General features: G+C 35.7%; 1 protein-coding gene across 6 annotated transcripts in view; it reads left to right on the forward strand.

The window, feature by feature from the left end:
* Positions 1-16,123, forward strand: part of CASK (calcium/calmodulin dependent serine protein kinase) — a 221,754-nt gene that overhangs the window by 189,694 nt on the left and 15,937 nt on the right. For 2 of the 6 annotated variants that reach the window (XM_075773692.1, XM_075773684.1), the window contains 6 exons: positions 1,464-1,549; positions 3,230-3,298; positions 8,600-8,668; positions 10,088-10,123; positions 12,932-13,128; positions 14,385-14,500. In XM_075773692.1, the coding sequence (XP_075629807.1) occupies positions 1,464-1,549; positions 3,230-3,298; positions 8,600-8,668; positions 10,088-10,123; positions 12,932-13,128; positions 14,385-14,500 (573 nt within the window). The remainder of the gene's footprint in view (positions 1-1,463; positions 1,550-3,229; positions 3,299-8,599; positions 8,669-10,087; positions 10,124-12,931; positions 13,129-14,384; positions 14,501-16,123) is intronic. The other 4 variants (XM_075773728.1, XM_075773719.1, XM_075773699.1 and 1 more) reach the window with 3 other exon arrangements.

Below are 16,123 nucleotides of genomic sequence, written 5' to 3' on the forward strand. Positions count from 1 at the left end.
TTCCAGGGAATATGCTCTTTGTGATTCAGTATTATTGCTTAATAACAATTACACTCACGTCAAACGCAATTTCATTTTGGCATGATACAGTCAACACAGAGCCTCATTTTTTTAGTTTTTTTTTTTAGAATTGGGTATTGGATGCCTTCCTAAGAAAGTCTGCCAAAACTGAACTTTCAAAGTGTTTCACTAGAGATTTGGTCATTACTATTCTATATGCGAACTAGATTTAATTTAAAATTCAAATGCAGGACCGTTGCATTCACATTCAGTAAACTAGTAATTGTGATATATTTTCCACTGAAGAGTGGAAGAAGAGTTGTGATCAGTCCTTTTTTGTAATTATTTCACTATCAGCACGTCAGCTCCTGTAGAATTGTTTCAAGCATTTAATGTGGCTGAAGGACTTACTTTTGAGAGTACTGCAAGTTTTTGTAAAATTTGGGCTCTCGTATAGCACTGGCAAACAAGCTTCTCTTTTGCAGAAAAGATCCCAAAGGTAATCATAGCAACAGAGCTTTTCAGGATTCTTCTTGGTTCAGGCTGTGCTTGTGTTTAGCAGGCACACAGTTTGATTTTCCTACATTTGTCCAGCTGAAAGTTTTGCTTGCATGGTATTCTTTGGGAAGACTTAATATTTTGGTTCAGGAAAAGAATTTTAAGGATTTTTTGGGATTCTAGTTGATTGACTTTTTTCAGGTAATTTTCCATAGATAGGTTTTAGATTAGAAAATGTTTGCTAGTTGCTACTTTTCCAGGTAAGATTAATTATATTAGGTACAGTAATTGTATTAGGTACAGTATTTAGAAAAGAATGCTTGTACAAAATATTTAAATCATACAGCAGAAAGAAACATATGTGAAGTAAATGGTCTTTTCATATTTCATTATATATGAAAAACATCTTCTGGCTAATAATAAACCATGGAAGTTTGGGGGTTTTTTTGAGAACTGCTAGAGAATTAGGTGGGCTTGAGCTACTCAATCAGAAATTATCATCCAAAAAGAGCCTCCTAGGTTGCTTCTAATCTTGAAGATAATTAATTCATTTACTGCCTCCTCCTTGTTGAGCTATGTCTAAAAGCCAAACTGCATGAAGTAGTCATCTGATAAAATACTGCTTGAATATCTCTGTTGAATGTTTCCAGCTGACTAGTTGCAAGTGACTTTCTTTTCAGTGTGTGGGTTTCTACAGTGTCCTTGTAAGGGACTGACGTTTTCCCCGGGTACTTTACAGGGTGCCTGGGCATCTCATGCTGCTGTATTAACTGCACTCTGAAAGCCAGATTTGTAATCTTCGGTAGCTAGTACATAGCTCCCAAAGTCCATTTCTGAATCTAGCCCAAAAAATTATTTTAACATTGTTTCATATTTATGCCTTTGTATGAATATTAGTACTGTCTTACAATTATCTCAATTTGTAAAAGCACGTTTGAGGTGACTGTGTTTTGTTAACTCCGCAGGTACGCTACATGTAGGGGATGAAATTCGAGAAATAAACGGAATCAGTGTGGCAAATCAAACTGTAGAACAACTACAAAAAATGCTTGTAAGTGCCTGAAATCTTTCTCATGTTCTTTATAAAAGTGCCTGTCTTATTTTGACAAAACCCTTATGTAATTGCATTGTGACTTCCTCTTCTTCTTCTATTCCTGACAGCCTGCATGTGCTACATGCAGAGTCTTCCTGTGTTCAGCTGTTAAAGTCTTCTGCAGGCTCTCCCCTGTTTTTCAGTAGTGGCTTTTCTGCACATTATACTCAGGAATGATAGAAGGCACCTCCAACTGTCATTTTATTTTTTCCATTTGGTCCCATGGAAAAGATTATTGACACCCAACCATTCCTGATAGATGTATGCCTGACCAGCTCTTAAAATAACTTGAGGAATGGAGGTTCCCCAAACTGTCCAGACAGTTGACTTTAGTATATAACTCTTCTACATTTTAGAAAGTTTTTTCTAACAGTGAGTTTCCTTTGTTGAAATGCAGGAGTTTCTTCTTTTGTCTCTAGGAGACATAATAGAAAAAATACTGCTTTCCTCCTATTACTCATCTGAAGTTAGTCTATAAAGATCATGCCCTTATTTTAAATCTTAAGTTTACACCAAGTGTAGTCACTGAGTATACTATGAGATAAAAGAAACTTTTCTGGACTATTGATAGAATTGCTACATGATTGGTCTCCGGTCCAATCTCATGCACAAAGCAGAGTCAACACTGAATTCAGCCCAGGTTGCTCAGGGCTTTGTCTGGTTAAGCCTTGAAAATATCCAAGGACAGAGATTTTGAGCTCAGACAGTCTGGCGTTTTGCAGGAAAACTCCTTGTTAGGCCTTGCAGGTAGAGTCGGTTTGATGTTCCGTAACACTTGCAAATTTTTCTGCGTGCAACCCTAATCTTGGGATCTTGGATGATATCACTAATCCTCTTGTTATATCCAGAACTACATAGACTAAATGAGTCAGTGAGTCCAGGCAAATAGCATTTTTTTGGCTCACAATAAGCCAGACAAAGAGAGAAAGGGGAAAATCTCAAAGACCACTTGAAATGATCTGCTTACCTTTCTGCCCAGATCGAGTCCTGCAGTTGTCAGCCATGCGGTGGCACTTATATTCTGTCACACAAGAAAATATGGCTGAGCAAATATATTGCCACAATCTGCTGTTATTCTGCAGTTACTACTTGTTATCAATATTCTTATACTCTAGTAAATACAAGCTGGTAGACCCTGTGTTCTCTTCTGATGAAAGACTATTTCTTACACTTCTACCTTTAGTCCAGTAACATGCAGCTTTGCAGAAACTGTGAATATGCTTTTGCATATTTTAAATATAACATGTATGATGAAAGGGAAGAAAATGTCACTTCAGTAGCAAAGATGCTGTGGATCACAAGAATATAGCTGCAAAGAAAACACTGATATGGAAGAAACCTACACATTTCTGAATCTCTCACCTTAAAATACAGCTGTAGGTTCTAGGCTGTATTCTAAAACTGGTCAGGCAAACAAACTAATGATGTATGTTTGTCTTTTAGATTAATGAGAGACGATGTAGATGTTTGTTTATAAGTGAAATGACAAATTAGCCATAGCATTTTAGCTTTTCTGAATATTTACGTTAGGAAAACACTGCTGCTCTCGAACCATGATGCTTTCCTTTCAGGCATTAATGATTTGGAGATTTTATCTTCATTGTCTTAGTCTTTAAAGAAGTGCTTCTCTTTTTGCAGAGGGAAATGCGTGGAAGTATCACCTTTAAGATTGTGCCAAGTTATCGCACACAATCTTCGTCCTGTGAGGTAATGAATTTAGTGAACCATCCTATTTCTTCCTCAGTCCTGTAACTAACTGCCTGCTGATGGCTGAATGTTACTGCTTTCTGGGAAATTGTTTCTGCCTGTCCTGTTAGATCACGCACACCAATTTTACAACAAAGATAACGGAACATGAGTAGGTCCCACCTACCTACTCAGCCCTGCCTTCATATTCATCTCATCAGCACCTTAACTAACTCTTTACAGCCTGTTCAAAAAAAAAAAAAAAAATAGGAAAGGGGATCCTCAACACATGCATTTAGGAAGCCCCTTTAAAAAAAATTACAGTTTAAACTTGTTCTCCAGGAAGTCTATTAAAGTTCTAAGCTGAGGAACAATCCTCCTTTTTTTTAGGCATTAAACATTATTTTACTGCTTTGGGCTGTTAAGGGTTAATTGAAGAATCTGTTTCTGTATAACCCTGTTGGAGGTAAATTTGTGATGATTGTCTGTAACAGTTACATGTGGCTTAATAGTATGTTTCCATGAAAAAATTGTATTTGTCATTACAGAAGCAAAACAGATTTGGAGTTAGTTCTTGATGAACTAGAAACTTGTTGTTACGGTTTTTGCACAGGAACGTTTAATTCCCTTCTGCTCACAAAGTTATGTTCCGGATTGCAACTGAAGGGAATTAAGTTCTAGAAAATGGCTACTTGAGAGATACTGTTCCAATTTAAGCATACAGATGGCATATGCACTCTGTAGATGATGCCAGTCTTTCTGTGCCACATGCTTAACTGCGCAAACAGTTCCCAAATTAGAATTCCGAGAGTGAAATCATAATCCCTGTTGAAGTCAAGCACCTTATCTTAATTAGAGCTGTGATTTCACCCTAATTGTTTTTGTGTCTCAGCAGATGCTAGAACACACAGAAACTGGTATTATGATTGTCAGAACAATCTGTTTGAAAGAAAAAAAATTACTGCTTTTTGGTTGCCTTCTGTATTTTTAATAGAAGTCAACAAGAACAAAAAGGTTTTAGAGGTAGAAGTTTTGACAAATTTTCACCTATGAGGCTGATTTTCTTAAAAGGTGTAAATATGAAAGCAAAAATTTTTCACTAAATGCAAAAGCTTTAAAAAAATTAAATAGAAATTCTAGAGTGTGCTGACAAATTTATGTATTGACTTCTGTGCTGTAAATAGCAGTAATAGTAAAAGATACCTCACTTCCCAGTATTAAAATACAGAAACCGGTAAAACGATATACCTGCTAGGAAGATGATTCTTTGGAGAATATAATTCAGCATACAGCTTTAAATTAATACCATTAGGTAGTAGCAGTTTCTCTCTTTTCCTTAGCTTTGTGTGCTTAGGTTCTTCTTGACTATTTATTTCACAGAAGAGAGGAGAATGGACTCTTACCTTCCTTTGGAAAAAAGAGCAAAACTAGAAAGACACTAGACTGTGACCAAAGACAGAGGGGGAAAAAAAAAACACATCTAATTATCACACTTCGTGGCATTTAGCATTCATTTAATAAGAGGCGCCTGAGTCTATTCCACCTGCTCGGTCATATCTATGACTTTGGCTATTTTTTCAACTGTTATGAGTGTACACAAAAAGCCAAACATTTTTTAAATCATCCTATTAAAGCATCACTACTCCTTTGGTACAGAGAGAATTTCTTTTGCAGACTTTTTCAGGGTTATGATTCAGATAAATTCTTAACCATTGATAAAGGCTAAAAATGAATGTTGACTGACATTACTAAGACACAAAAAGCTTGCTTCTAATGCTCTGTAGCAGGATAAATTCAGAGATATTGCGTCTTCACTAGTACAGTCTTACTAGTTAATGTATTTTTTGGCAGTATTTCAGATATTTCTATAAATTTATGTGTGGTTCCCCCCCCTCAGTCATGGACTCACATAGTGTGAGTCACAAAAGAGGAATATAAAACAGAATCAATAATTGGGGGGTTTTTTAAGGCTGCTACCATGATCACATCGTTGGATTGCAAAATATCTTGTTGATTTTGAATAAGAAAAACTAAATATTATTAGAATCAGAGGTGATCTGCCTTTTTTATACAATCTGTCTATATGCCTTTATATACAAAGTTATGGGGGGTGTTTTTGAGGGGGACCTATTTTTCAGTTGACTGAGATCTGCATCTCACTTGCCATATTTTTCTTCTTCTGTGGGCATTTAAGAGAAGTGTTTTGGTGGTGCCGAAACTTTTGCATATTTAAGGAGGTCTCATCCCTGTAGTATGTAATGGCACTTCAGTGTCACTAGGCAGTTTCTAAAATCTAAATAGAATAATGTAAATTTTTTTAGGGATTTGTGGCTTTTACTGCACCCGTGCCTTCCATTCAGTTACCAGGCCTTCTATTTTATGGAGTAGACTTTGTGTGAAAACATAATACTTCTGAATTCCCTTGTATAAAGATTTGATTGGCTGATCTATTGTGAGATGACCTGTTTAGTCATTGGTGTGGCAAATGGCCTGAGTTACACAGATTTCTAGATAACACAGTGGCCAGGATGTGTTTACGGGTTCAGATACTTCGGAAATTACAGACTGAAATAAATATGAACTTAAGTAGTTATTGCAACACTTTCTTCTTATGGCTGATGACTGCGTATGCTGTTTATCCATCCAAGCTAGTACTTTATCCAACTGAGTAAGCATTTTGCTTTAGCTACACTTGCATTCTTACTTCGTACTGACAAAACACCCTGAGTAACTTTTTATAGTGTCAGATATGTGAGAATGGTAAGGGAAGTACTTGTTTTCCTTTTTTTCCTTTTTTTTTTTTTTTAACTTTCCTTATAAACATCTTTTATGTTTCAGACTCTCTTTGTGAAACAGTTAAGTTGTTTCATTAAGAAGAAAAGCCTTTATATATATGAGAGATTTTAAAATTTGGTGGTAATCATCATGGATTTTTTCCTTTAGCCTTGCAATGTTTCCATTAGTGCTGAGAGTATAAGATTTTTTATGGTCATATCATTTTACATTTGTATTAAAAATACTTCCAGAAAGGTTCCTTGAGCAAGACTGAAATTGAAATGCATTTGCAGGTTTTTGGAAAGTCGTCTTCTGGTTTTTTTCTTTTGTTTTTTTCTTTTTTTTTTTTTGATCTGGCAACAGTGTCATTAATCTAGCTGTTGTTCTTGTCAGGCTAATTTGATTTAATTTGTCTAATTTGATCAGGCCACGTGTAGTAGACATAATTGACTTCTGCCATAGGATTGCATCTCAAATGCATTGATTTATCATTCAGAATCCACACCTAAGAGCAAGGAATCAACAGGAAACTAGTTTTGCCGTTATTTGGAAATAATTGTGATTGTTACCTCTAAGGTTCCAGCTGTGGTGCTTGACATGAAGAGCAGGGATCCAAAAGCCTGCCATTTTGTTATTTGGCTAGGGGCTAGACAAGATTGGGAAGTCTGGAGAGTCAAGTTATACTGGAATATGATGATAACACTTCTGCGTTACTCAGAATCATTGGATCCTCTAAGCTCCAAGTGTTTTTCTTCTCTTATCCCCAGGAAAACTAGGGCTTTTTCTGATTTACTGGAGAAACAAACTCGCGACCAAAGCTGAAGTTTTCCAGTCCGGTTCTAAGCAGTCCTAGCATTCTACAGGGATGTCTCTACTCATGGATTTGTCTGATTAGACTGTGCATAATACAGTTTTTCTCTTAACTTTTTGAGTCTGGTATTTTTTTGAAAGAAAGACTAGATCCCTAGGAAGTTAAGAATCTAAATGCCTTTGAAATTGTGGCTGAACTGCCTAATTATTTAAAAATTGTACATTTGCCTCTTGACGAGCTTGATAGATTAACTTCTTACAGTTAGTACTGAAATCACCAATAGCACCAAAAATGTGTATTTTCGTCAGTATGTTGTGATGAACATTTGCTTTGAGTAATATGCTGTCTTCTGTTGAGGAATACAAATCAAAACATTCTCAAACCAAGAAAATTTCCTTCAAAGGCAGAAGCCTTCAAGAGCGTCTGGAAATAGCAGCATTCTCCAAATTACTCTAAAATTGTTTTTCTCCAAATGACTTGGGTGCTGGCATCACTTTCCAAACTTTGTGCTAAACCATCACTGACTAAGCAGATCGTAACAAATTAGGTTTAGAAAAAAGCTAATTAATTTAGGTTTTCACCTCTTCTTGAAAGTGAGAAATTGGCAGAGACAGAATTGCAGAGCAGGCAGAAAATCTCTTTATAAAAGAAGAAAGTCACTGCTTTTTTGGAGAGAAGTATCTCCTAGCTGCTATTCAATAAAGGGGATGCTGATAATCCCATACACACAAAAAAAGAATAACGGTTCCTTTAGGCCTCTCATTTTTCTTTTTCTTTGAGTAATGAATAGCTTATTTGGTCTCATTTCAACATTTTAAACTTGTTATGCTAGAGTAATTTGGTAAATATAATTAGAGCTGATTTCCCCCACTGTGTTACATGTTGCAAATAACTGGGGGAGCCAAATGAGCATTTTGTTCTTATGCATGTAGCAGAAGTATACAGACCTACATAATTTGAACTACAATGATTTTACAGCCATAATATTGTCAGGTCTGTCCTCAACTGTGTTAAAGCAAGCATGTAGATGGTATGCACCTTGCATCTGCTGTCTCCTCACTGAAAGGCAGGACCACACTGGTAGTCTGAGTCAAGAGGGGTGGCTTTTTTTTTAAAGTGATATATTTTGGCGAAGTTTGATGTTTATAAGCCCATAAGAATACTGGAGGGAAAAACCCCTCAGTATGCGAAAATGGCTGAGGGGGGAGAAGAGTATCCAGCTTCCTTCTCACATGTTAGCTTCGGTGTCTGGGAGACGCAACACAGAGATGCATCGTACAGAGTAGAAACCAATCCACACTGACCTCCACCACATAGCTGAAAAAAGATGTAGACGCGTCTTTAAAATGGAGTATGTGTCTCATTCTGTTCAAAGTATTACTGAGCATATAACTTCCAGGTAATTACATTCAGCAAAGGGACCAGTGTGACTAACGGCCTTTAACATTGTCAGCCACCTGAGATCTAAGAGGTCCTAGATACTCGGTAGTTAAAAAGCTGATTGATGGCAAAAGCAATATAAAAGTAGTTATTACCTAGGATACGTCAAAATGTCAAACCTGAATCTTAAGCTATGGAAAAACGTTTTGGATTTACGGAGTTTGTAGCGTGGAAACTTTCACAGATGAAGCAGCTAAGCAAATGGTTATAAGGCTGTGGATGTAACTGTTCTTTTAAATATATCTGTGTTCCTGTGATAGTGTTGTGTTGTTAATGAACCTTGTGTCTTATTTCAGAGAGATTCCCCCTCTACATCCAGACAGTCCCCAGCTAATGGTCATAGCAGCACTAACAATTCTGTTTCGGTAAGATTTCCAGTTCCACACAGAGAAAGTGTGAAAGTTTTGTTGGTGCTCATCTGCCATTACTGTTATACTTATCGTGTGGTCAGTGGAAAATTTTGTCCTGCTGATAGAACCAAGGTTATTACATATGTAACTCCCCATTCTGGTTTTTTTTTAAGGGGTTTTTCCAACATATTCTTCTCATTAAAAGCCATATAGTGAATTATATGTTAATAACTGTAATGTGACACTTCAGTCATCCTTAAACCATTGTTAGCAGTTTCCTCAAAACTAACCAAAGGTTTAAAGTGGAAGTTTTCTTTCCATCCTGAACTCTGGAAGCAGTGTTTGAAGAAAGAATAACTGTGCAGTTGGTATTTCAAGACATTTTAGACTCTTTTTTTAAGTTTTGTGTTTTGAGAGACCTCTGGAACGTGTACTGGTTTCCGCTATCTGAGTTAATGAATTGGTGTGCCCTCTGCTGTTGTGGTACTTTGTGAAATATGAGCCTTGCCTGGATATGAAAAGCAAAAGGAAGTGGCTTTAAACTGCACTACAAACCAAGCTACTATTATCACATCTTTAACACAAAGTACTTCTGGTTTATATGTATTCGGGTAGAAAGGTGCTGTTGATCCCCTGGTTTTCTAAAGTATTTTAATGTTAAAATTTGTGCTGTTTTATCATTTGTCATCGTTTGGATCAATGTAGTAATTGTACACGCAAGTTCTTTCCATGAGAGTGCTGTCAATATCTTGAGTTCATGGGACTAGCTAAAAAAAAAAAAAAAAAAAAAACAAAACCAAACCACAAACAAACAAACACCAAAACAAAACATACCTGAGTAACTACTCCTTTAACTATTAAAAAAATTACAACTTAGAAATTATTTGCCACATTTGTGCAGATGAAAAATTTAAGACATTTTTGTGAATTAAATTGAATTTGTAACACAATTAGTAGTTATAATCTTATTCCTTGGCACAATTAATCACATTATACAGTTTTACTAAAAAATATTTAAATGTAAATAAATTATTAAATAAATAAAGTATTAAAAATTAATAATAGCATTTTTAATATTTATAATTGCCATCCTCTTTTAAAAACAAGACTATGTATTAAGTGGAAAAGGCATTCACATAAAGAGCCTCTTTCACTTGACAGTGCTTTTGTGTTGAAGATGCTGAATTATTTATTAAAAAGCACATTCTCTATCTGCTTAAACTTTTTACCTGCTTTCTTCAGCTTGCTGCTAAACAGCCTGGGTTTGATTTTTCTTTAAGGAAAAAAACTATTTCTAAACATGGGTCAATGCTTTATACTTTTGTCTGACTTACCATTTTACTGTAATGTAGTATGAATCACTAACAAATGGTGTTGTATACCCTTAAAAAGTAAAATGAAAATTTCTTCTCCTGGGTTGACTTTATTCTGCAGGACTTGCCATCGACAACACAACCAAAAGGACGACAGGTGAATAGATATCCTCCATGGGAATTTTTGTAAACTTAGCTGCTAGTGAACATCCCTGCTTATCTTTTTCCCCCTCATATTCTGTATGTGCTGGACTAAAACATTTAAGCTTGGACAATTTGTTCCATTTTTTCATTTTTCTTTTTAACTCATTTGTTTGTGACTAATTCAAAACAGCATTTTTTTTCATGTGTCCATATGTGTGAGAGTTACAAAGTCATTGTAAATTTAACTGGAGATGTTGTTTTAGTTCAGAATGCATTAATAGACTTACTGTTGTGCAGTGACCAGTGCAGGTTTTCATCTTAGAGGAAAGCTCAACTTTATATTTTAGCTGAAATGGAGACTAGTAGGGCAAGTGTCTAATACTCTAAAACATTGTACTAACAAAGATTCTAAAGCTTGAGTTGGTCTATAACTAGTTATTAACATTAACAGAGCTCTTCAAAGAAAAACATTAAGGACAGATTCTATTAAGGGTTGATAAGTCTGAAGACAGCCTCTTAAATTTTCAGTCCTAAGGCCCAGATTCAGTAACCTTCCTTAACTGTGTAATCTTCACCTGATGGTAGTACATGTTATCATGGACCAAAGAAAGATCCTCTCTCTCCAGAGAGTTCCAAGAAAGCCCTTAAGGGCTCTGCAGAGGACTCCCTATGATTCCCTTTGCAATTTTAAGAATTATTGTTTTTATGGCAGCCTCCAAATCAACACATACCATGAAGTTATTTGTGATTCATCTTCAATAATGGCTCCATTTATATATAGCCCTTCCAGAATCTGCCTCTGAATCTTTAACCATGGACTCAAACCTCTTTCTCTACCAAGGGTTTTTATAACAACTCTTGCAATTCCATTCAACAGAGTCAATGAACTCCGTGATCTGTTGTCTTTGAAAATCTTTTTATACTACTGTCTGGTTAAGTTGGCTGGAATATCTATTACACAAATGGATTGCTCTCACTTGATTTCCCATTTTTAAAGCTTACAGTTATATGGATCTTTCAACCTTCTGTTGTCTTCTGAAGTTTCCAGCTGCCTGAACGTAGTCCTGGAAAGGCTCCATGAAAGACCTTCCAAGCTGTTGTGTTAGGTTTTCATTTGCCTCTCATTTTTCCCAGGAGAAGAGACTTTGTTCAAAGCAGTATCAGAATAACGGTGTTCCTCGTACTCGTACCATTTATGGTTACCTGGTTTTGTTTAAGAGTCTTCTCCCATTGAACCAGCATATTTTTCTGGTAGTTTGTCATCCCTGAAGACATTAAGGGCTTGGATAACAGATACATTGCTATCTATAAGGAAGTCTGTCACATTCCATGAACAGCCAGTATATGGTGGATAATAGCTCAAACTGGAGCAGGGACTTGAAAAGCAAGGAAGGTTCTAGATGGTAAAAATATTGGTCACATTTCTAGACCTGTATTAGATACAGTTGAAGGGAAAGAAGAGATTGGTTCAAGACTGATTACTTCAGAGAAAGCCAATTACTAAACAAACATAGTTGGTTTTAAAATATCCTATTTTTCAGATTATTAAAAGAAGTTGGGTTGCTTGTATAAACTCACACACTTAATGCACAGCAGAACAAGGGTCAGATTTAGTATATTAAAAGTTGAGTTCTGTATTGGTATTATCATCTGATGCTCTCACTGTAAACAGATAAAAAAGCATCAGGTACAAGATAGTAGTGATTAGCCATTTTAAATTAATTTATTCATATGTTGGGTTGCAGATTGGATTACTATAGAAATAAACTTTCAAAGTGCCATGAATAGTGCTAACACTGCATAGTTACAGGTATTTTTGGAGCAAAATTTGAGAAAAGTTGAAAAGTGTTTGTTACAGTTTAAATGAGGGATATTAGTTTGCAATGTAAATATTTTTTTTTAAATCTAGTCAATTTTTAGTGAGAAAATCAGCAGTAGAATATACATGGCTGTCTGAGATGCTATAAGGTGATGTTTGAAGTTCGTAAACTGTAGAAATTACCTATATGGGACATGACATTTCATTCTAATTTTAAGATTCCTGGATGCATCAGGGCTATGACTAGCAACCGAAACTGGAGATCACTTTTATTTTCTAGGGTAGAGACCTCACTAATCCACAAAGCAAGGATATTATTTTAAATATGTTATTTTAAGTATATTATTTTAAATTGTGAGGTCAGAATCTGAATTCATTCTGTTACTGTTCCTTAGAGAATAACTTAATCAAGTCATTAATTTTCTTTTATATGGGAGTAGACTTTCACTGAAAAACCCATGCAGGAAATTCCCAGATTCCTCCCGAGTAACTATATGTGATAGGTGCAACACAGTACTTAATCAAAAAAGGTACTAAATTTCCAGTCTAAATACAAAAGATCGGTAACGTACCCTAAGTCCTTTACTCTGTCCAACAAAATTTCTTGTCATACAGATTTTTGGAACATACCATGGGATTTCAGTTGGAAAGTACAGTACAGTTCAAGGTGTTAGCTGCTGACTTTTAGTCTATAATGATTCGTGATAGTTAATATTGATTTGAGAGACTCTTATCAGTTTATTACATGTGTTCATTTTTGCTGTTAGGGTTTTACAGTCTGTAGAAGACATGAGCTTTCAAAATAACATCATATGTCTCCATTGTTTGCTGGGGGTTTTTGGTGTTTCATTTTCAACTATCATGCTTTTGCCATTCTGTTTCTTCCTTTGCTTGTTGCAAACAGTATGTGTAGCTACATTCACAGTTCAAATTTTCACCTGTTACTCGTAATACTGTGCCAGTAATAATATCGCAGTGTCTTTTATAAACTCTTTTTTATAGATATATGTAAGAGCACAATTTGAATATGATCCAGCAAAGGATGACCTCATTCCTTGCAAAGAAGCTGGCATCAGATTCCGAGTTGGTGATATTATCCAAATCATTAGCAAAGATGATCACAACTGGTGGCAGGGTAAACTTGAGAACTCCAAAAATGGTACTGCAGGTCTTATTCCTTCTCCTGAACTTCAAGAATGGTATGACTTAAGTTTTCTATAAAAATGAATTTAGCTTTGCTTTTATTTCTGTCTTTCATGCTTTTCATTGTTGTATAGCTAGTTTTTGTATAATTTTTTTCTTTTTTGAAAAAATATATATTGCCTCAGTTTGTGTGGCATTGATTTTTTTTCTCGTATATGCATAGCAGTAAGGGTTGCATGCAATATCATATGTGTGGTTACATTAGAAAAATAAGCACTTGTTTTAGTAAACAACGTTTATGCTTTCTGATATACTCTAGGAAACAAGGATTGAAGGCCACATACAAATTGGTTTTGTAAGAGGGTCAAATTAATTTCTCTTTTAGGTTCTAAACACTGTTTTCATTAGTACTGCTTGCATGCAAGCACTGCAGGAATAAAGTGTTAGCAAGACATCAAGCACAAAGGTCACTGAGGGACTTCTGGGATTTTCCTCTCCTTTTCCTTTTTCATGTGAAAGCCAAAAAGTAGAAAGAAATCACACTGCAAAAATTCCTGAATGACAGATTCAATGAAGAGCAATGGCAAAAGCAACGCGGAGCTCTTGCAGAAACTGTTTAATAAACATTGTAAATGTATCAGCACAAACTCTGGCAAGCAAGTCCTGGGCTGTGAATGTTATGGCCATGACTCAAGAAAGTTTATCAATATGGATAATCTAGCCCAAAATATATCATACAAAATTTGCTGCTTAAAAGAATTCGTGTGCTATAAAGGATTTAACAGCACCTGCGCCACCTCGACTGGCTAAGGGAGACTTTGCTAGAAGAGAAGCAGAGGCAGACAGACATTTCCTTCCATCTCAAGAGCTCCTTTGCAAGCCCTGACATAAGGGAGGCACTGGTATAGGTTGCAACAGGGAACACTTGCAGTACTTCATCCTAAAGATTGACCTCAAAACGGTTCCACAGCACAACTTGCTTTGAAGTAATTTAGACCATAGTGGTCTTTTCAGACCTCATGCTCTTCCAATCAAATCTGCTACAAAGTGGTCTACAGCCATTTTAGTAGCTACCCTTCCTCCCGTGCTCACTTGATCTGTGAGCTTTAATGATCTACCACTAAGAAGATAATCTTTGTATCAAAATACCTCTCTATATAAGTCCTTTAATTCATCCAAAAAGGAAGTTTTGAAAACTTTTACTGTACTCTTGTACTAGTAAAAAGTCTTAGTTTTCTAATTCATTCTGTGTAGCTTTTTTAAAATACGTTGATTACAATAAAAAAAAATTTTTTTGTCCTCCATATGCCAGGCGAGTTGCTTGTATTGCCATGGAGAAGACCAAACAGGAGCAACAGGCCAGCTGTACTTGGTTTGGAAAGAAAAAAAAGCAGTACAAAGACAAATATTTGGCAAAGCACAATGCAGGTATGAAAAAAAATTGCGAGTATCTTTAACAGGTTAAATTTTTCACAATCTAAACCTTGCCATTAATTGTTGAGCTGGCACTGTTATATAAACCTAATGAGTTACTTAGGAAAATACCAAATTTTAATTATGCCAACATTACTCTGCTCGTTCTTTCCTGTTTAAACATATGGCTTAATCAGTGAGAGGCAAGCTGCAATAAAATAAATGCATCACAATATGTCCTAATATAGGTTTACAGTAGCTTGGGGTTTGTATTTAAAGGAGCACTAGAAACCAACAGGATATGAATTTGGCAATCTATATAACTGTACTGTGCTCACAGAACGCTTTTCAGTAGCATCCTTGTTGCTTTGTGTTTATAGTTATGGATTATATATGTGAAAACATCATTAAAGGGCATTTTTCTTGAAGTATTACAGCTGGAGTGGACTAAGAGCCATTGCATAGTCAACGTGTTATTTACGGTTACCAAATAGAACAAACTGTGGAAGTTTATCCCCCTTGCAGTGATTTCTGCCTGAATCCTAAGGTTTGGGTTTCTATTTAGATTGCTGGAAAGTTGTATTGTTTTAGAAAATTATGAAAGTAGAATTCTGTAGAGTAAGAGATCCTTGCTGAGCAAAATTCATTAGTTTTAGTAGTAAAGAAGGAAGAACTCTTCATTCACGAGCAGAATTTAATTCTTTTCTTCTTTTAATATAAAATACTCAATGTGTTGAAACTGTTTCTATTGGGTTTGCATTGATATCGCATACTATGATGATAAATATGTTGTTGTGGTCTCTTGGGAGACTTGCAGAGATTTTTATTAGAATTAGAAGATATACCTGTCCAAACAGTGTAATGAAAGTATTTTTTATATTGCATTAATTTCGGGGGGGGGGGGTCCAGTTGCATTAAAACACACCAATTAAACAATATAAATCTGTATTTTCACATTTCTCCTTACCTGTACGATCTGTGTGCAGTGTCAGAGCTCATAATATATCGGTACTACAGAATTTATATTTACTTAAAAGGCATTTGAAAATAAAATCTAAGAAAGTCAAAGAACAGTAATTGTCGCTTATATTCCTTAATTCACCATCACATTTAAGATGTTCACAGTTAAATATAAAATTACATGTTGCCCTGAAAACCCTTACAAGTAGAGGTTGAAAGCTTTAACTTGTTTCCTTCCTTTTGCTGGTTTGACATTCTGGTTGGTTTAATATTTCCACTTCACTGCGGTAGCACTAAACTACGTTCTACTAAATGTGACCTTAACAAAAACTGTTGAGAATAAACTGGATTTTATGACCTAAAGTCTTTCACAATTCTGGTTTTAAAGTATTATCCAGCATACATTCCCACAGCATTGCTACTCCCTTCAGTTGTGACGGTATAACTTTGCGTGGCCATGCTGTTAATTTGATTAACTGAAGAACAACACAACAAAAAAAAAAATTGATTCTTTTTCTGTAGGGTAGATATATTTCTTCATATAGTTCACAGTGCAACTACATAGTTAATCGTGTCAGTGCGCCCAAGACAGCATGCTACCAAGGCATAAGCAAAGGAAAGAGGATGCCCAGGGAAGGAGAAGGAGCAGGCAATACTTTAGGAGCAAAACTAGCTCAA

The sequence above is a fragment of the Balearica regulorum genome, chromosome 1 (assembly GCF_011004875.1).
Source record: "Balearica regulorum gibbericeps isolate bBalReg1 chromosome 1, bBalReg1.pri, whole genome shotgun sequence".
Classification (NCBI taxonomy): Eukaryota; Metazoa; Chordata; class Aves; order Gruiformes; family Gruidae; genus Balearica; species Balearica regulorum.